The sequence below is a fragment of the Nycticebus coucang genome, chromosome 7 (genome assembly GCF_027406575.1).
Source record: "Nycticebus coucang isolate mNycCou1 chromosome 7, mNycCou1.pri, whole genome shotgun sequence".
Lineage (NCBI taxonomy): Eukaryota > Metazoa > Chordata > Mammalia > Primates > Lorisidae > Nycticebus > Nycticebus coucang.
This window is the reverse complement of record NC_069786.1, coordinates 108,723,539-108,745,123: the sequence shown is the minus strand read 5'-3', so window position 1 is coordinate 108,745,123 and position 21,585 is coordinate 108,723,539. Positions and strand designations below refer to the sequence as shown.

General features: G+C 35.6%; 1 protein-coding gene across 1 annotated transcript in view; it reads left to right on the top strand.

The window, feature by feature from the left end:
• The window catches only part of ERBB4 (erb-b2 receptor tyrosine kinase 4), a 1,129,145-nt gene that overhangs the window by 1,089,977 nt on the left and 17,583 nt on the right, over positions 1-21,585 (top strand). The window contains exons 24-25 of the mRNA XM_053597917.1: positions 208-305; positions 1,704-1,874. Coding sequence (XP_053453892.1) covers positions 208-305; positions 1,704-1,874 — 269 coding nt within the window. The remainder of the gene's footprint in view (positions 1-207; positions 306-1,703; positions 1,875-21,585) is intronic.

Below are 21,585 nucleotides of genomic sequence, written 5' to 3'. Positions count from 1 at the left end.
TATATATATAACATTTAGTTATGAATATTAACAAACAGATTGACAGAGTGTTACCCACTGGATTATGTCTTTTGCTAGCTTTATTTTTCAGATTGTTATTTAAAGACTAGTTTTTAATCTTCAGCCTACATTTCCAAAAAGTTTAAATTTCTCTTCTCTTTTTTAATTATAGATACACTGACATTTTTACTGTGTGTAAATTTCCAGGTTGGATGATTGATGCTGACAGTAGACCTAAATTTAAGGAACTGGCCGCTGAATTTTCAAGGATGGCTCGAGACCCTCAAAGATACCTAGTTATTCAGGTTAGTGCATTTGACTTACTATCCCAATAGCAAGCTCATTCGGAAATGTGAGTAATATCAGGACTTTGTGTCTATAGAAATGACCTCTAACATATAGATTAATTAAGCAATTATCATGTGAAATAAGAAAAAGAGCTTGTTACTTCATGTCAGAACCACCTCTATGAACCTTCTCTCAGTATTCAGGTGACTGTGCTATTGAATAACCAGATGATTATAATTATCCATATACATGAAAAGGTCTTTATCCTCAGGCAAGCCTTCTAACACTCTTATTTTTATTAATATCTAAAGCCGTCTTCATTAGGATAATCTTCCCTTTTCAAAATAAAGGGAAGATGGATTTTTATTTTAATTTGTGCATGCTTGAAGACAAAGAATCAAAATTTTCAGCATATTAACATTTAATTTCCAAAAAGTAATTTTAAATTATGTTTTGTTTTATTTGGGAGGTATACAATATCTAAGCAATAACTTAATCCAAATGAATTAATGCACATGTGAATCAAATAATAGTCCAATAGAATATTTTATTTTTAATGCTAAAAATGGACTGGGTAATTTAAAGATTATAATATATTTCTCTATGATTATTTTCATCTAAACCACAAACAAATGGATATTGTTTTATACTTAATTATTTTTTCAGTAAAACAAGGTAGGCTTTATTCTCATGTCAATAATCTCAGGTTAAGATAAAACTAGGGTTTTTAAGATATAATTATTTTCATGTATTTTTCTCACAAGTTAAATCATTGGAACTGAAATGTTTTCTTTGTATAAAAAAATTACATAACTTTGAAAAGTAAAAAATAAATAAAAAAAAAAACAAACACGAGGCGAGAAAGATTATAACTCGGGTATTAGTTTCGCTCCCATACACATTTATTCTACTTGACACTTGTGCTGTGATTTCGAATGCTACCACTTTGACAATGTAGCTGTTATGCTGTAGGATAGATTATGGAGCATATGTGTCCTGATACTTCTACAGCATCAAACCAACCAAATTAAAAAAAAAAAAAAGATTGACAAATGGACTGTCTTTCATTATTTATATCTTAAAGTCACAGCCCTCAAACCGTCTTGGCAATGAACCATGATTCTCAAGTGTGTATTTGATTTTACCTCCCTAAAAACATCCTTAGCATTCTGCTTTATTCCACTCCAATGGTGTTTATCATACTCTTCTTGTATTAAATTATTTAATCCTGTCATATATAAGCACATTAAGGTATTCTTTGTGGCTAGTGGTTGTGCTGAGGAACTTTTTTTTAAATGTGTGCATGAATGTTCCCATCATTTGTTATGACATTACATAAATTTGTCGCAGAGACAAGGTATTTAAGATGAAGGGAAGAATCATTTTTTGTTTTTGTCTGCTGGGCAATATTTCAGGGTGATGATCGTATGAAGCTTCCCAGTCCAAATGACAGCAAGTTCTTTCAGAATCTCCTGGATGAAGAGGATTTAGAAGATATGATGGATGCTGAGGAATACCTGGTCCCTCAGGCTTTCAACATCCCACCTCCCATCTACACTTCCAGAGCAAGAATTGACTCAAACAGGGTAAGAGGGAATTATATACCAATTCCATATTATTTCTAAGAAATAAAAATCATATAAAGAGATTATAAGCACTAATATTTCAAAGTAATTACAGAGCTCAAATCAGTGTGATGCCTACCTTGAAAACATAACCATATTCACAGAAGACGAATACAGTTAATTTCCAAATACAGTTCCACATACAATTAATTTTGGACAAGCATGGACAATAAAATGTGTACTCTGAAATACCTTCAAGATTTCAAATAAATTTTAATTTTTAAAAATCAGTTCAAACTAATGAAACGTTATGAGCGCATAAATAAATAGATATTCCTACCAAGGAGATTTCTATTTTTTGTTGTTAAAAAGATGACAGGACTTATTCATCAAGAGGTAATACGATGACAACTTTCTTTCACTCATTTAAGAAACATTACATATTTTCTGTCAAGCTGAAGTAGAAACACAGAAAACTGTGCAATCCTTTGAACTAAATCAATTATTTTGAGAGGACTAATAAATCATTTCTAAAATGTACTTTTAAGTTTTGAAGTTGTGGAAAACCTTAACATTTTATTTTCAATATTAAACACACTTCAGAATGGTATGAATGGTATGAATGGTATGAATACCATTCTTCCTTTGGAAGTTGTCAAATCTATATATTTGTGAATTTTTAAAATGCGTTCACAACTCAACATGTATCGCATACCTCTGCTCAGGAATCATGAGTATGCATTTGAGATCCAAAGAATGTTGATATAACTCCTGCCTTCAAAAAGTGTCCCCCTTTAATAAAAGAGTCATTTTATTAAAAGATATAATAGTATAGACATAATACATATAATATTAATAGATATAATAGTAAGTAATAAAGTAATACCTACTGTTTATCGTTCAACACATATGTTAGCTAACCCTCCTATTCCTTATAACAACCTCATGAGGTTCTTCATGAGATAACCTCATTATCATTCCCTTCGTACAGATGAGGAATCTTGCCATCAAGAAGTCAGATGATTTGACTGGTAGCACACGGCCAGCCAGGGGAAAGGCAGAATTCCAACATAAGCTGTCTGTCTCTGCTATGCTATGCTATTGCTTCAAAGTTATTGGAACATGTTATTTTCATTTTTCTTGGCATCAGCCTCAATGTCTGACACTTGTCTCTTCTGGGAAATTCCCCAGATGATTTTCTTAGAAAATGCACCCTTTATCCTGCCCTGTTCCTTTTGGCCATCTACCTCCATTTAGAAGGTCCGACAGAGAAAGAGGCGAGGCTTCAATTAATTTTTGTTTTCAATGAAAAGTATGTCATTACAGGCCAAACTGAAACTTTTATCACATGCTCAATGAGGAGGACATGAATAAAAATTTTTTAAATTAAATCAACTGAAAGGTAATGAATGTCAATCAGTCTTTCATTCATGGGAGGGAGAAAAATCTTTAAGGTACGTAAACAAGGGTCTTTGTTTTCCGTTCTGTATGCTGTGAAAAATGATCAATTTATACCTTTGTATTTATAATATTAAATGATCATTTCATTACTTTGATTATAATAGTGATTTTTTAAAAAACCGTTTCTTCCTTAACTTCACCAAGAGCTTGAATCTTTTTCTAAGAATTTTCCACTTCTGTTTTCTTTGTATATTTTCAGTTATAATGCTCAATTCAAGTAATTCTTTTTTAGAAGAAGTTTTAAATATATTTTGGGGTACACTTGGAATTTTATTACATGTATATATATTATAGTGTAGTGCTAGAATCTGAGCTTTTGGTGTACCCATCACTTGGTAATTTTTATTCCTCAGCCTTCCCACCCTTTTGAGTCTCCAGTGCCCATTACACCATGTGTCCCTGTGCAGTCTAGTTTAGCTCCTACTGAGAAGACGTGGCATTAATTTTTCTGTTCCTGGGTTGCTTCACTTAAAATAGGGGCCTCCAGTTCCACTCTAGCTATTGCAAAAGCCATAATTTCATTCTTTCTTCTCTGCTGAGTAGTTTTTCATGATATATGCACATGTATACCACATTTTCTTAATCCACTCATCCGTTGATGGGTTCTTAGGTTAATTTTCAGGGGTCCTCAAACTGCAGCCCACAGGCCACATGAGGCGGTGTGATTGTATTTGTTCCCGTTGTGTTTTTTTTACTTCAAAATAAGATATGTGCAGTGTGCATAGGAATTTGTTGATAGTTATTTGTTTTGGGGGTTTTTTTAGCTATAGTCCAGCCCTCCAATGGTCTGAGGGACAGTGAACTGGACCCCTGTTACAAAGTTTGAGGACCTCTGAATTTTACATCTTTGCAATTGTGATATGTGCTACAATAAGATTATGAGTACTTTCAGATATAATGATTTATTTTCTTCTGGGTAGATACCCAATAGTGGGATTCAATGCAAGAAATTATTAATAAGTTTTTGAGTTAACTGAATGGAATTAGTGAGATAAAACAGAATTTGCATGAGGATTTAATTGTCTTTTAGTCATCATTTCTTATTCCACATTATTAAACAATTTTATTTGAAGATTTTTTTTTTTTTTTTTTTACTTTTTCAGTCCTTGGAAAAGAAATTGTCCTTAAATACTATTTCATGTGGGGACATTACAAAGCCTTTGTTAGGCAGATCCGAGTGCAATGGTGTTTACAACTAATTGATCACAACCAGTTACAGATTCCTTTGTTCCTTCTCCTCTCCCACTGCTACACTTGACTAGCAAAAAAAAAAAAAAAAAAGCCTTTATTAGTCATCAATATTGTTCTAATTTTTTTTGTAACTGACTTAATGTATCTTTTATGGGGTGGTGCCTGTGGCTCAGTGGGTAGGGCACCAGCCCCACATACTGAGGGTGGCAGGTTCGAACCCAGCCCCAGCCAAATGGCAACAAGACTCTGTCTCTGTCTCTAAAAAAAAAACAGGTTGTGCCTGTTGCTTGAAGCAGTAGGGAACCACCGGTCCCATATACCAGAGGTGGAGGGTTCAAACCCATCCCGGCCAAAAACTGCAAAAAAAATTTATTTTTAAAAGTCAATTATTTTTATATATATTTTATTTATATTTTATATATATTTATTTATATTTATATATATTTATATTTATATATATCTTTTATGGCAATTTCTGATATGTGAATATGTTTTCATATCCTATTCTTTCTTACTTTCTTATCAGGCTAAGTTATTTTAGAGTCAGAAATAAATTATAAATTGTGTGCTAAGGGAATATCTTAAATTGCATTTTTATCAAACGTTTCTTTAGCATATTTGATGGACTTTGAAACCAAATATAATTCATATTTGAAATATAGACACCACAGCCCACTACCTGAGAAGTATTAGGTAATAATTTGAATATTTCTGAGGCTTTGTTTCCTCATGTTTAAAATAAACACGGTAGTTCTGATCTTATATGAGTGTTAGGTAATTAATTTTTTAAAATTTGCAGTGTCTATAGTGGCAGGTAAATAAACATTTATTATCCTAATTTTAGAATCACTAAAATTTCATTTTTACTTTTTTCTTTATCAATATCATATATCATAAATAACCAACTTACTTATAAGGATTTCTACCCATTATCTATGAAAAGAGTGTTGATCACTGCTTAGCAAGAAAATTATTTCTGCCGATGTATTCTTATAGAAAATAATTTGTAAAGGGTATGTTTATAGTGTTTTTGATTATTTTAAATTCTATAGGTATTTTGATAAATTGTAATTTTAAAATAATGACTCATTTCAAAATACAATGTTGATATTTGTCCAGAAAGCTGATGAATACTAATGCTTAATACTAATTAAGTAAATACTTAATCTAATTTATAACTGATTTATTATTAGACATACTTTTTCTATTTTCTTAAATATTTTTATCAAAATAGTATATATACTTAAAGTTCTTACTCTAGCATGATGTAAATAGGAGAAAGTAAGGAGCTATTTAACTTTTGTAAATAATTCCCTACATAATTCTCCTCTGTAAAACAGAGAGGAAAAGAATTTCCCAGAGAACACTATGAAGATTAATTTTGTATATGTAAGCGTGTAGCCCATTAATGGACCTTTAGCAGATGGTCTATAACATGTAAATAAATGAAGATTAGCAAAATGAGAAAAGCAAAGGCTATTTATTCAGAGATTGCATAGCAAGGGAGTCAGGCACCATCACTTGCATTTTGGCAGAGACTGAAAAGAAGGCAGAAAAGTGGGAAAGCTTATAGGGGAAAAACTCTTCACGTATATACGGTTTGGAAGCTGTCGGCTTGGTGACCTGTAGCGAGGCTAACGGGAGGGACGGTGAGGGGTGCATATTTGGCTTTCTCCAGTTGGCCAAAAGTTGGAAACAAGAGCAAAAATTGGGAAAGCTGTCAGTTATTAACCAAGTTCTGTCATTTGGGGCTGCTTGTTACAGATAATTGTTTAGCTTCCTAGATTGTTACTAGTGATAGCAATCTGACTTCCTACGAATCTGATGTGCAGAAGACAGGCCTTCTGGGCTGTTTATGGGAGATAAGGGGGTTCATTTTCTGGTCATGCTGGATTGTGGGTCAGAGTTCTATTTTTACACATGATCTTGTCATTGTCCTTTTGTCTAATCAGTCTACCCCAAATTTTTACTTTCTATTGCTGCCTTCTTCTCTCTAGATATATTTATTTAAGTACATGTTACCTAATATATTCCATTAAGTGTTCCGTGAAATTTTAAAATTTCCTCATAGTTTTTTTCCCCTGCTAATATGGATAAGTTTGGTCTTTTCCTTTTGATTTGTATTTATATTTCATATAAATGACTTGTACATTAAATGAAATAGTGATGAATTAAAAATAGCTAATAAAATGGATGTGGTGGAAGATGTTTTAACTTTTATGATATTAGAAAATGTAATTAATGCAAAAGATTCCATGTTTTTAAATGTTAAAGGATCATTGTCATTTGTGGGACTAGTTTAAAAGATAATTGCTCCACCTCTTTTAAAACATACCAGATAATTCTCAATTATCCCAGCCAGTGAAAGCAGAGGAATTATATCTCCTCCACAATAAATCTACTGTTATAATTTCAAATCTTCTCCACTTCTTTTCTATCTGGCAAGAAGTAACTATACTAATAGATTTGCATTTTTCTTTATCTCTTTACACTCTCTTTGCACTTATCTCAGGATAGAGATATATATAACTTAAAAAGTAGACAAAATGTAAGCAAAAATGAAAGGAATTGGGATATTTAAAAAGTTTTCTCAGTTTCTAAATCACAAAGTAATCTGAATATTTCCACCAGTAAGAAAATGTGATTCTATATACTTTATTCTATAGACTACTATCACTTTGCCCTCAGATTAAATTTCATAATTTTAATATAGATATTTTGCCTGTGTAATTTTTACAACCTTCACCCCCTCACAAAGAAATATAAGTAAACCTTTTGTCTCCTCATGGGATTATAGTGTAATATTGTCCTGTTTGTGCTTCCTAATTATCCACAAACTAGTGGAAATTTAAGCAAAATTGTAATACAGAAACAATGATGTCATTCTTAACAATGGCACTTGAAAATGTAAGAGTTTCAATTGAGTTTGTCTTTATATTACAATAAATCTAAATCCTGGCCTCTTACTTTATGAAATAATGAAGTACTAAAAGTTTTGTATCTGCTAAAACTTATTGAATGTTTACTGTAACCCCCATACTATGGTAAGTGTTTTAAATTAACTCTCTTCATTTTTATTTCCCAAAGCCCTTGTATTCTAATGTTGGTCCTATTTAAAAAGTTAAGAAAATTTACCTTTGGAGAGTTTAGGTAACATACAAATGATAAGAAAAGCTAGAAATTGAGTTTATTCAGTGTTTCTGATTTCAAGTTCATACTACTGATAGAAGCTAATGCTTTTCATTCACTTAATGGTAATATGGATTAAGAAAACTGAATTACAAGTCAGAAATCTCACATTCTAGAACAAATTTTATGAAATGTTAGCCTCAGTCACATTTTAAAAATACCTAATGAAAGATAGCTTTTGAAGAAAATGATTGCGTTTCTGCATTTACGCTGTAATTTCTTCTAAGAGATATTTACTTGAAAATGACCAAAAGCATTTTATGTTACCTCCATACACAATGTTTTATCCTATATGATTGAACACAGAAGAAAAAACTATGGGCATAAGTTAAGGAGGTATCTCCTATCTAAATGATGTAGTGGGCGAAATTTGTGATGATATAACAAGTTTACTCTGGTTGCAATTTACTAAGGATCAGTATCAATTCCAACAAGGGCTGCTACTTGATGATAAATGATTCTAGTTTCGGTGTATAGGTTTTACATTTTGTCCAAGGTATGTTGAGGTTTCCTACATGATGTCGTTGACATGATACTTGAGGGATTTTTGTTTTTGTTTTTTTTTTTTTTTTTTGTGTGTGTGTGTGTGTGTGTGTGTGTTTTAATCTATTAAGCAAAAAGGAGTTCTTATTAAGATCTAGATTTGTTTACTGAGGGTTTTTTTCTTTTTTTTTTTTTTTTTTTTCGACAGAGTCTCTGTTGCCCAGGCTTGAGTACAGTGGTGTGATCAGAGCTTGAACTCCTAGATTCAAGGGAACCTCCTGTTTCAGGTCCCAAGTAGCGTAGACTACAAGTGCATGCCACCACATTAGGCTAATTTTATTATTTGTAAAGATGGGGGTCTTGCATTGTTGCCCAGGCTGGTCTTAAACTCCTGGCTTCAAGTGATTCTTTCAGTCTTCCAAGTGCTGAGATTACAGGCATGAGCCACCCTGTCCAGTCTCACTAGTTTTTTTTTTTTTCCTTCTCTCAAAATGTTCTTCATCTATGTAGGAATATTTTAAATTGTTCACTTTATTATGATGAAAGAGTGAATTAATGAGCTAAAAGAAAGGCAAAAAAGAAAAAACTAACAACAACAAATCTCACACTGAACAAAAGGGTAAAGAGATGTGTTTTTAAGTTACTTTTAAAATCCTACTTTTTGTAACAATTATATATTGCACATGTTTGAAACCCTTTATGTTACCAGAGGAGGTGGGATGGGCTGTCTCCCAAAAAAATATTTTGTCAGTTTTATAAACTTTAAAATGTAGTTTTGAAATATATTGCTCCCCATTAAATTATCTAAGTCAAAACAAAATCATTTTTGGCCTCCCTAAAAAGCATCTCTCAAATTTCCTATCTTCTCTTTCTCCCACCATGACACTAATTCAAAACCCTTACCACTTCACAGAAGTCACTATGATATGTTCTCAATAGACATTTTTTTTTTGCAATTGGGCTCAATCTCTAAACATAATGTTTATAGTATTAAAGACAATATTAATGGCTAGTCATGGTGGCTCACGTCTATAATCCTAGCACTCTGGGAGGCCACCAAGGGTGGATTGCTTGAGCTCAGGAGTTCAAGACCAACTCGAGCAAGAGCGAGACCCCCATCTCTACTAAAATAGCATAACTAGCCAGGCGTAATAGCAGGCACCTGTAGTCTCAGCCCCTCTGGAGGCTGAGGCAAAAGGCTTGCTCAAGTCCACGAATTTGAGGTTACTATGAGCCATGATGATGCCACAGTACTCTACCCAGGGCTATAGCATGAGACTCTACCTCAAAAAAAAAAAAAAATACAGTATTGATGAATACTGCCAGGTCCTGATCATTTATTGCCACCAATCTCAGGTTTGGGCTTATTTTGTTGCTTTTGTTTTGTTTTTATTCTCATATACTTAGAATATAGCTTTCTTTTATTTTTATCAGTGGAATAAACCTTAATGATACATGTTTTAAGTCTTTCCTAATATGACACATAGTCCTATTATCACTAATAGTTGAAGGACTTTTGAACATTTATTGTAGGAAATGCCTTGGTCATTTCAGTTGACCAGTCACTGCAATTTATTTTCCATTACTCTCTAGCTCACACACACAACATTGCCCACAGCTGCAATTATGCCAACGTTGGTCTCTTTCAAAATATAGAAGATGTTAGTACTTCCTGTTTTGTTTGGAGGTATGGATAGGTAGTTGATTTATTTTAACAAAGCTATCTCTTTTTATGTATTACAGACTTGTCTCTTACTTTTAAATATTAACATAATATCAAATTACATTCATTTATTCTTCCAAGTTCTTAAAAATTAAGATCTCAAAAATGGTTCTGATTTCTCTGATTTTCCATTAATTTGAGGAAATCTTTCACCCTCTCAAATAGTTAATTTATATGTAGCAAAATATCAGGTGATCTTTTTGGGCAATGCCCTCTCTACCAGTGACTTTCTTTCAATCTTGATATATTATTTTAATGCTACAGTTTGCACAATGTTCTTTACTTTAACACATTCCTCTTTTTTCCTTTCACCCATTGCTATTGTTCTGTTATTTATCCTCAACTTCCTAAAAATATTTATAGAATTTAGGTCATAACACTTTATTAAATATAATAAAACTTTATAGGACCAGCTCTGAATTCTTCATTTAGTTCTCTCTTTATGAATTACAAACTAAATCAACAAATCCTAAATGTCTTACGTAATTTTTGGATTTCTTTCTCAAATCGTGTCTCCAAGTGTTATCTTCTAATAGATTTAGACTTTATATAATACCGCCTTGTTATAGTACAGTATGAATTACTCTATAGTTGTCCTTTATTCTTCTGGGAATCTGCTTTTTCTGTTGGTAAATAATTGCCTTTATTCCCTTTAATATTTTTACTTACAATAAAGGTCAATTTGTGTGCTTCTCTCTGCAATCTTTAAGAAAAGTCTAGTCATCCATGTGTGTAAAACATGTGTATAACCTTTGTGCCTCCACATGTGACACTGACGTCTATCCATGCACATGCTGAAGGTAAAATGTTTCCTATAGCATGGCAAATCAAAGTGATTTAACACCTTACCCACGCTGAAGCCGCAGCCAGATATTTAGACTTAAAATCAAAGTTGGAAAAGTATGAAGGGTTTACAACAGGGATAGGACTTTACCTTATAAATCAAACAACATAAACTAATCATACATACCCTCATACTAAGCTGAAATAAATATTTCAAAAACCCTCAAATACATTTTTCTCATATTTAAAGTTTCATACTCCCAGATCCAGATACCAGGTTTTCCTTAATGTATTGACAGCATAATCTTCTTCCCTCTCATTTACCACTTGGATATTCCTTCCTTTTCCATCTCATGTATGTCCTTGGAATCTTGTTTTAATCAGATTTTCCCTAAATAGAAATATAGTCAGGGTGGCCTGGTCTTGGCCCTAGGATATAGCTCAACTCTGAGTTATTACTACTCACAGTAGTAATTTGTGCATTGATATGCAGGCTGAAGTGGATGCATGAATAACTATGTACCCATAGAGTGTCAGAGCTTCAAGTGGCCTTGCAGACCTTCTGGTGCAAACCTTTCATCCTACAGATACATGAACTGATAATGAGAAGACAAAACCCATAGCCTGGTGGCTTTGTGCTTCTAAGGGAGAAGTGGAGCCCATTCTCCCTTAGACTCAAGTCTAAGTCTAGTATCCTGCACTCTGTTGGTTCCATCAGGGTCAAATCCATGTAAATCTTGATCTTGACTTAAAATCTAATGAGATTTAGGACCATTTGGTTTAAAAGGTTCCTACCGGGAACAAAATGAGAAACCCAAGTCTATGCTGCTATTTTGTCTCCTCTATTTATGCCTCTGTGAGACTCCCTGTACTCAAGAGTGAATGTTCAGAAGGATCAAATAGAGCTGATAGAGCCAACGCTAAAGCAAAAGGCCAGGAGAACCACATCTATATTGGGACTTAATAATTACATACTTGAGGATAAAATGAGCCTTATAAATTTAACAAATGTTTCAAAGTTTCAAGCACAAACCTAAATAGAGCCACCATTATTGATCACATATTTATGAATTAGGCTGTACTCTGGGCTTTTTATATTTATTACCCTGAACCTGCAAGACAAGGGTAAGTGAGAAGCACTATGATTCCTGTTGTACCACAAGGCAGAAAAGAAAATAGAACGAGCCGTCTTTGTGCGGACGGGGGGTCTAGCTCACAGCGAAGAGGGAGGTTTCTTTGTGCGGACGGAGGCTTCTAGCTCACAGTGAAGAGGGAGGTTTGATCCCAGATCTGTCTGGCCTTTACCCTATTCTTTTTTCTCCCACCTTTCATTGGATAAAAGAAAAGATCAATATATCATTTCAAATAAATAATAACTTCACAAAATATGAATATAAGCCTCATAATTATTCAAATGAAGCCTATTAAAAGATTGGTACAGATTTCCAGTTTCTTTAATTTGTTTCTAAATATTTAGGACAATTTTAATGAAACCTGTTTTTTTCTTCAACTCTTAACTACAAAGTAATATTTTCAGGAATACCCTTACTCCTTCATATCCTCAACGTCCACTACAAACAAGGTAATATCAAATCAAAAAATAATTTTCATTGTTGTAACATTCACAAAAATAAGTTATATTTGAACAGTGCTATAGAGCTTACAAAGCACTTCGTTATATTTGGCATTTTATTTTTACACATCCTGATTATAGAGTAGTCAAAATTCCCGGTTTATTAAGTGACTTGGTAACTCAGTTCAGAGCTTGGCAGCTACCAAACCAGTGTCAGGTCTTCTGGTTTCAAATAGGCGACTTATTCATTGAAAAATGATTCACCTGTAAGAATTTCTTGTGCTTATAGTTTGTAGCTTCTTATCAGTACTGGATTTGGCTGCTGCCAAACATGTTTGTATGACACTGAAACATGTGCCGTTGAAGCACTGCTTGTTTAAGGAGAGTCTGGCATTAAAGAACATTTCAAATTATCTTTATTTTGCACTTGAGTAATTATCAGCCGGAACAAGAAGGCTTTTTGAACAATCAGAAGAGCTTCTTCTATTCTTTGTTAAAAAGTGCCAAAGAAGAAAATCAGAGCTGGAAAGGAAACAAAGAGGAGGGAGGGACAACTACAGAAGATACTTAGATTTAGAATCATAATGAATGTTTTATCTAAGTCATTAAGATGGTTAATTTTCGGTATTATGGCCTCAAGCTTTGCAGCTCAACTTTGAATTATCAGAACAATCTCATCAAGAAGCCTATTCTTTACTATGCAGACCTAGGGTGCACAATTATAAGTTTCTTTACCCTTTACATAATAGAATTGGGACATTATCATTAACTTTCTATTGAGAATTTTAGGAGGTTATTTGATTTAAGAATGTATATATTTATTTATTATTATTATTTTTTTTTTTTTTTTACAAACCTATCTTTGTCTGCTAGAGCTCCCTGTTCAGGCCAGCCTGGTATGATGATTGCTTCTGCAAAGGCTTGGGAGAGAGAGATGTTCTATTTCATTCTCAATAAGGATTGATGGCATTCTGAAAGGCTCAGAATATCCTTTGATTACTCCACGGAACAGAATGGAGATGGCAGTTGTGGATAGTAGGGGGTGGGCTCGCTCATCAGCTTCCCTTTGTGCACTTCCTGCAGTTGAACATACCCTAATCACAAGTATCTGTGTTCAGTCCCTTTCCTCACTCACCTGCCCAAATGAAAAGTTCCCTTTTCAGCTCAGAATTCTGACATCCCAGAGCGTTCTAAAGAGAGGCTAATTTGTGCACTGTAGTTTTCACTGCGATGCTGTAAATGAATGGCTGTGGATCAGCCTCTCATTACACTTGAGCAAAAGCTGAATTGAGAGATGGGTAGACTACTGCAGGAATAATTCCAAACACTACAACCACATCTCCTGCTGCACAATACTCTACATTGTGATGAGAGAAGTACTGGAAATCAGAAAGGGAAATAAATTGGAAGTTTAATCTACAACCAATTTGGCTTACTTTTTCCAACAATAATCACCAACATTGTTTGGTAACATTTATACTTGTTTTCCTCCCTGGAAGGAAAAAAAAAGTATGTTTAAAATTCCTAGCATATTGTAGATGTTGAAGTATACATAATTCATATTCATTTTGAGCCTGGTGTACTCTTTTAGAGCCAGGTATTCTTGTTCTGTGTTAGAGAGACCAGGGTACTAGATATTCCTGGGTGGGAATGACTAAATTCACCCTTTTCCTCCTACTAATGACACATATTTATAAGAGTATTAGATTACTCAAAAAGTAAATAAATAATAGGCAATACCTATTATCGTGTGTCAATCTAATATGTATTAGTTATTAAATCTTATGAAAATCCTTTGAATTAGTTTCTTTGCTGTTTTACCATAGCTATAAGTACTTTAAAGTACTTAGTACTTTAAAGATAAGTACATCAGTATTGAAGTTTGACTTTCTGAACTTTGTTATCATCAGATTCCTCATAAATGTTAATTTTGATCTTTAAGGAATGATAGGAATGGTCTTACCAGCAGCTGCTTATACACTAATTCAGATGTAGAAATTTCCACTTACCTCTATCAAATGATGATTAATTCAGACAAGTAGCAAAGAGCACCCACTCATTCAATTATGTATTCATTTATCAAACAATTTATTTAGATATCTACTATGTATCTGATCCAATGATTGCCTCCTGGTGCCATCTCCAATCCTGCCTCACAAATAAGTCACTAGCCAATAAAATGGAAAAAGAAAGTGTAGTATGTGCATAAAAGATGAGTAAGTACGAGTGTTTAAGCAGGGTGTGACAGGGGCAAATTTGGCTTCTAGTAAGAAAATTCTGGCAGTTTTTTGATACATGAGCTAAAACAAAAAGATTATTTCCAGAGCCAGAGAAAACAGAATAAAAATTTGATGTAAGTAATGGTTTTGAGATAGAAACAAGAGGATGTGGATACCAGTTGGATGTTGCAGAGTGAAATGGAGAGAAGTTGAGGGTGACACCAAGTTTTCTAGTTAGACACCTGGGAAGATGTTAACATTTTTATTAGTGTGTGAAAATAGAGTTGACTAAAGAAATATAATTAATTGAATATGAGTAAATGTAGTCCTTAGATTGGCATGTGTATGTAGAGCTCAAATGTATTAAGCCAGGATTTGGAAACCATTTTTATCCTGGATTCATGACAAATCTTATTCTTTTTAAGTGTGGTTTTAGTAGAAGGTTGATGAGCAGAATACAGTTGATCAAGGACTGAAGGAAGAGTGAATCTCTTTGGAATATTCTTCATTGTAAAGGGAAGGAAAGAGAGAGAATGTGAGCTTAGTGAGGAAGATGGGTCAGAGGAAGTATTCCAGAGTAACAGGGGGGTGTGAACAGTAAAATAGACACAGAAATAATAGGAAAGGCAATAAGTAGAGAAAAGTCCAGCAGAAATTAGGGGAAGATAAGTCACCTTACATTTGCAGGAAATTCAATCTTAGACAAGAAGTAATTTTGGCATGAAGAATTCAAGAATGATACTTTAAACCCATATGTAAGATGGGAGATTCCCTGTTCCTTGAGCACCACACATAGTTTTGTTGAACCCAATTTCACCGATGGAAGATATTCTGATTTCTTCCCCATCTTTTTCTTTTAATTTACTGGGGATAAAGTGCTGATCTGAAGCAATTTAGTAATCTGGGAACACAGTATATCAGGGGATCTGAGTTTTGACTGTCTGTGTCTAAATCTAGATTCCAGTACTTACTAATTGTGTAAACTTGATCACTTACGTAACTTGGTGTAATCTGGTTTAACTGAGGATAAAAATAGTATCTACCAGGTAATAGTGGTAAAGCAAGTCATCCTAACCACACATAGTAGCTATGAACTCTTCTCTCTCCCCAAGTTCAAAGTTCATGAGCAGTGCCGCTCCCCCACCTTCCCTGGTTCTCACTGGCTCCTCGGCGGTGCGGCTCGCCCCGCCTTCCCTGGTTCTCACTGGCTCCTCGGCGGTGCCGCTCCCCCACCTTCCCTGGTTCTCACTGGCTCCTCGGCGGTGCCGCTCCCCCACCTTCCCTGGTTCTCACTAGCTCCTCGGCGGTGCCGCTCGCCCCGCCTTCCCTGGTTCTCACTAGCTCCTCGGCGGTGCCGCTCCCCCCACCTTCCCTGGTTCTCACTGGCTCCTCGGCGGTGCCGCTCGCCCCGCCTTCCCTGGTTCTCACTGGCTCCTCGGCGGTGCCGCTCGCCCCGCCTTCCCTGGTTCTCACTGGCTCCTCGGCGGTGCCGCTCCCCCCGCCTTCCCTGGTTCTCACTGGCTCCTCGGCGGTGCCGCTCGCCCCGCCTTCCCTGGTTCTCACTAGCTCCTCGGCGGTGCCGCTCCCCCCACCTTCCCTGGTTCTCACTGGCTCCTCGGCGGTGCCGCTCGCCCCGCCTTCCCTGGTTCTCACTGGCTCCTCGGCGGTGCCGCTCGCCCCGCCTTCCCTGGTTCTCACTGGCTCCTCGGCGGTGCCGCTCCCCCCGCCTTCCCTGGTTCTCACTGGCTCCTCGGCGGTGCCGCTCGCCCCGCCTTCCCTGGTTCTCACTGGCTCCTCGGCGGTGCCGCTCGCCCCGCCTTCCCTGGTTCTCACTGGCTCCTCGGCGGTGCCGCTCGCCCCGCCTTCCCTGGTTCTCACTGGCTCCTCGGCGGTGCCGCTCCCCCCGCCTTCCCTGGTTCTCACTACTTCCTGAGCTTTGCTGCTCCCCAACTTTCACTGGTTCTCTCTTTCCTTCTACTTCCACAGCTCAATCCCTTCTTTCATTCCTCCAACAACAAAAATAATTCCTAGTAAGACTTTGTGAATTTGGCAAATTTGATGGTGAAAGCCAGACTGGTGGACTAGATTGAAGGGTCCTATCATAGAGGACAGACGCCTACTCCGTAACCCTTCCATTTTCTCCCTTTCACAGCTCTTTTTCTTCACAGTTGATTGGGACTCCAAAATTTCTTGTCTCTTTTATATTACAATATTTTCCTTCTCATCTTAAGCCTTGATATTCAACTCTCAATTGATTGACCCACTACCCAAACACTTAACCAGGATTAAAAATAATAGTAACAAACACAGCTATCTCTCAAGAGGTTTTTTTCATCGAGTAGTAATAACAAGTGATATCAAGTGTTCTATTTTATTATAATTTATAAGTTAAATTAGGAGGCACAGAAGGACTTCCAGCCTAGACGTATTTAGATTCTGTTGTCTCTATTGCATAGAAGCAAGGCTGTTAATAGTGGATGCGGAGAAAAGGATATCTTAGGACACTTAAAAAGACTGGCTAAAGCTTGAAAAAAAATGCTGTGGTAAGGCATGTGAACAAGAAGAGCCAGTAAATCTGAGGACTCACCAGCAGTATAGAAAACATAGCTTTTTTAAAGCGCTAATGAATGATTGTTCAGTAGCACCAAGGGTACTAGGAGCAAAGGAGAGGGAAAAAAATTAGTCATCAAGAGTAGGAGAAAGGGAGGGACAGGAAGAGATTTGACAGAGGATACAAAATTATAGATAAGAGGAATAAATTGTAGTGTTCTACACCACCATAGGACAGTATAATTAGCAATATTACATAGTTCTGAATAGGTAGAAAGAGGATATTGAATGTCCCTAACACAAAGAAATGATAAATGTTTGAGATGATGGCTATGCTAATTACTCTGATCTGATGATCACTGAACATTATATGTATCAAAACATTGAAACTTACACTATGAATATATTCAATTATTATTTGTCAATTTAAAAATTATTTAATTTCTTGATTTTATAAGGTGAAATTTTAGCCAAAGAACAGAAAGAGTTGAGAACTAGTAGGGCAATTATAAAAGTAATGTGAAAGCTAAAGGAACTAAAGGTTATATTGAAGATCAACTATTATCATTAATCATGGGATATAGGTAAGTTTTCTTTTTATATATCATCTAATTACTTAATCATATATAATCATGCAAATATCAACATTATGTATCGACTATCAATTGACCATTTTGCTAGCTTCTTCACAGACATTCTTATAAAGTACATTACAAACAAAAAGGAGAGAGAAACCTTTCGCCATTTTAAGCTAAGGAAAACAGACTTAAAGAGGTTGGAGAGCATGTGATATGGGTTGAGAGTGACGAGGGGGCAAGCCCATATCTGGTTTACCTCAAAATGTGCTGAAAAACTAAAGGTCAAGGAATTAATTGAGGCCTATATGAAAGGAAGAATAAATGATTGATTCAAAGAAAGGAAATCAGAGCGGTGTCTGTGGCTCAGTGAGTAGGGCGCAGGCCCCATATACCGAGGGTGGCGGGTTCGAGCCCAGCCCTGGCCAAACTGCAACAAAAAGTATCTGGACATTGTGGCGGGCGCCTGTAGTCCCAGATACTTGGGAGGCTGAAGCAAGAGAATTGCCTAAGCCCAGGAGTTGGAGGTTGCAGTGAGCTGTGACACCACAGCACTCTACCAAGGGCAATAAAGTGAGACTCTGTCTCTAAAAAAAAAAAAAAGAAAGGAAATCAGTGAATTTAAAAATAAAACGGTATAGTCATAGAAAGAGATTTTCTTTTCAATTGATAATAAGCGTTTTTCCCAGTGATGTTAACCACATGGTGGTTAAAATGTAGTGTAGATCAATTTGTGGGCAAAGAATCAAGATACATACGTATTATGTTCAGCAGGATTCGTGGTGAAAGAGCCAGGAATGACCAAGCAATCTGAGTGACCCCAGTGAACCAGAACAGTCTGAGTGCTGGAAAGGACTTCTGAAAGTACTTCCAAGTGAAAGTACTTCACTTCCAAAGAAGTGAAAAAATTTAAAATGCAAAACACACAAAAGCAAAGACAAATAAGCCCAAAGATAAGGACCTGTGGTAGAACCACTTACCACGAATCTCTAAAAGAAGGGTTTGAATGAACTTTGAAGAGCTATGATCTGGAACCTTACAGTATGTGAACCTTAGCTCTGAGGCTGAGCTAAATCAGGGAATGAACATACTTTACTACAGAGGATATTTCAAGAGAGTCTTATGGATGTGCAGGCTGCCTTCACATATTGCCATGTGGATGTTTGATAAAGAATAAACTGGAAATGACAGATCCAGGTTTGGTGGAACCAGTCAGTATTGAGAGTAGAGAAAGAGCATATTTAAGGGAAAGAATGCTAAAATTAAACTTTCGCTTTTGCAAATTTTATAAAATCCCAAAACCGTGTGCACCTATGATTTGAGCTCTTCACCCACTCTTGGAAGGAGACTGTCATGGATGATTCTGAGGTTCAAGTGTCATTGGTTCAAGGTAAATCCATCTCTGGATGGAGGAGATTAGAAACGTATAGGATGAATTACTGTCAGGAATTAATATGCTCCTAGTTTGAAAGAGCGTGTTTGGATAGCTTCCTTTGTGGTTTATAGTATTTAGAACCTTAAGCTGAGTGAGTTGTGCCCTGGAAGTTTAAAATAATAACACCAAGCCCTTTATTTATTACATTTCCTTCTTCTCTTTTGTGGGAGGACGGTCCAGCATATTTAAAATTTTATTTTTAGGCTAATAAACGTTTTATGAATGTTCACCTGTCTGTAGACTTGGGATGAGCTTGTTACTTGTTTTTGCTCTTCTCTTGACCGGAATTTCCAAGCAGGAGAATATGAAGGCATTTCAAAGCAAATAATTCACAGCATGAGCTTGTGTCAAGCTCTCTTGGAAATACCCTGTTTCCCTGAAAATAAGACATCCTCCGAAAATAAGACCTACTTACAGGAAAGATAAGACGTCCCCTGAAAATAAGACCTAGCGCATCTTTGGGAGCACACCTTAAAATAAGACACTGTCTTATTTTTGGGAAAACAGGGTATCTTCTCCTGCATAATTGACATTCAGTGCTCTCATACGGTAACAAAGCAAATAAGAATTATAGAATCGCTTCCAGTATGCAGGTATCACTCCTAATTGCTTTCACCTGAGATTTGTTCAATTTTCAGTAAGAATTTAAGGGATCAGTACTAGGAATGATCAAAACGTCCCCTTCTCATTTATTGCTCTTGACAAAGATATCTGTATCTAAATTCATCCATCCAAATCTGAGCTGCTGGGTATGTTTTTAATACTTAAGATTAGTAAAGCTGCGGGAAATAAGAGAGATAGGTTACTAATATAATTCTTGGTTACCTATTTAAGGACCTAACCATTCTAAAAAGTGATACTGATGAATTACGTATAGTTTCTAAAAATCTTAGCTATAGTTGCAAATGATAAAAACAATAATGGTTCCTGAGAAAGCCTGGGGTCTCTAATATTTATGATTTATAGCAAGTGAGACAACCATACCCTTCTTTGTGAACATATTCACAAGACCAAGTATAACTATCTTTTTTTTTCATCAGAACATAGACACACCTTGGCTTAATATCTTTCTTTAGATATGGTAAATAATAATTGTGCTTGCATATAATAAATGACTAAGCAGCCTAGGTAATATAATAATAGTAGAGGTTTTTCTCATCCCTCTGGTACTTTTTGTTCGTTTATTTGCTAGTTATTGGTAGACTGAGAGGTTAGAGAATGTGTGGAAAAGTCTAATCTATTGTATTTTCTCCCAGCTTCAATGTATTTATCAAACTTCTTTAAAGTTCCAGATCAAAGACCAGGCATGGTGGCTAACGCCTGTAATCCTAGCACTCTGGGAGGCCGAGGCAGGTGGGTGGCCCGAGCTCACGGGTTGGAGACCAGCCTGAGCCAGAATGAGACCCTGTCTCTAAAAATACCCAAGTGTTGTGGTAAGCGCCTGTAGTCCCAGCTACTCAGGAGGGTGAGGCAAGAGAATCGCTCGAGCTTAGGAGTGTGATTTTGCTGTGAGCTATGATGTCACAGAACTCAACCAAGGGCAACAAAGTGAGACTCAGTTTCAGATCTAAGCACTTTTCTATAATCTGCTACTTTCAAAAATGTATCTTTCTTAAAAACATTTTTAAAATCTATAAAATGCTTCAGATTTCTATTTATTAAAAAGGTGACACAGGAATTCTGTCTCCCCATAAAAGGAATGAGAATTCAGATATTTCCTACATAACTGCGTACCTTGCTAAGTGTGTCCGCAATCACAGGGAAGGAAAAATTCAATTGAAACACCCATTCAGCACTGAGAACTTCTCCTTGGCCTATTGACAGTGCAGAAGCATGCATTCTGAAACATATCTTATTAGGAATCCATCTGGATGCTTGCAAATGTTCAGTGGAAGTGATTAAAAAAAATCAAGGCCAATACTCTGCAGAGATGTGAATGTCTAATGTTTTAGTTTCATTGACTCTTTGACCCTCATCATCTAAAGAAAACAAAAATAATAAAGATTTTCAGTTTATTATAATCTCTACTGTTAGGTCATTGAGTTAATTTATTTATTATTGAGTATTTAATATACACTTTGTCAAAGTGTTGAAATAGCTATAAGAAAACTTGTCTTGATTTACTAGGAACTAAGAAAGTCACAGCATTTATAATTTTCAAAAGTATGTTTTAAAATGAGTATAAATGTATGAATATGCATTCAGATGAAATTTTCTAAGTGATTTCTCTTGGCTATTAGTTATTTACATTCACAATAGCAATCTTTTTTTAAGGTTGTTTCAAATAAAATCTGTGACAGGAAATCTGCAACATTAACTCTACCATCCCACAGATACCGTGAAGCTGGAAAACAAGAAATGTGTCCTTATTTTGTTGGTAGCATTTTAGTTGGTTTTGTGTGACACTTGGAATATTCAGCCTTCTGTTATATTTTCTTTAACCTACAAGAGAAAACAAAAACATGCTATACAGTTATATACCATCTTATTGTATTCATAGATGTTTGGCATGAACATGAGCTAACTCAGAAGGCAGGCAGGACAGGCATC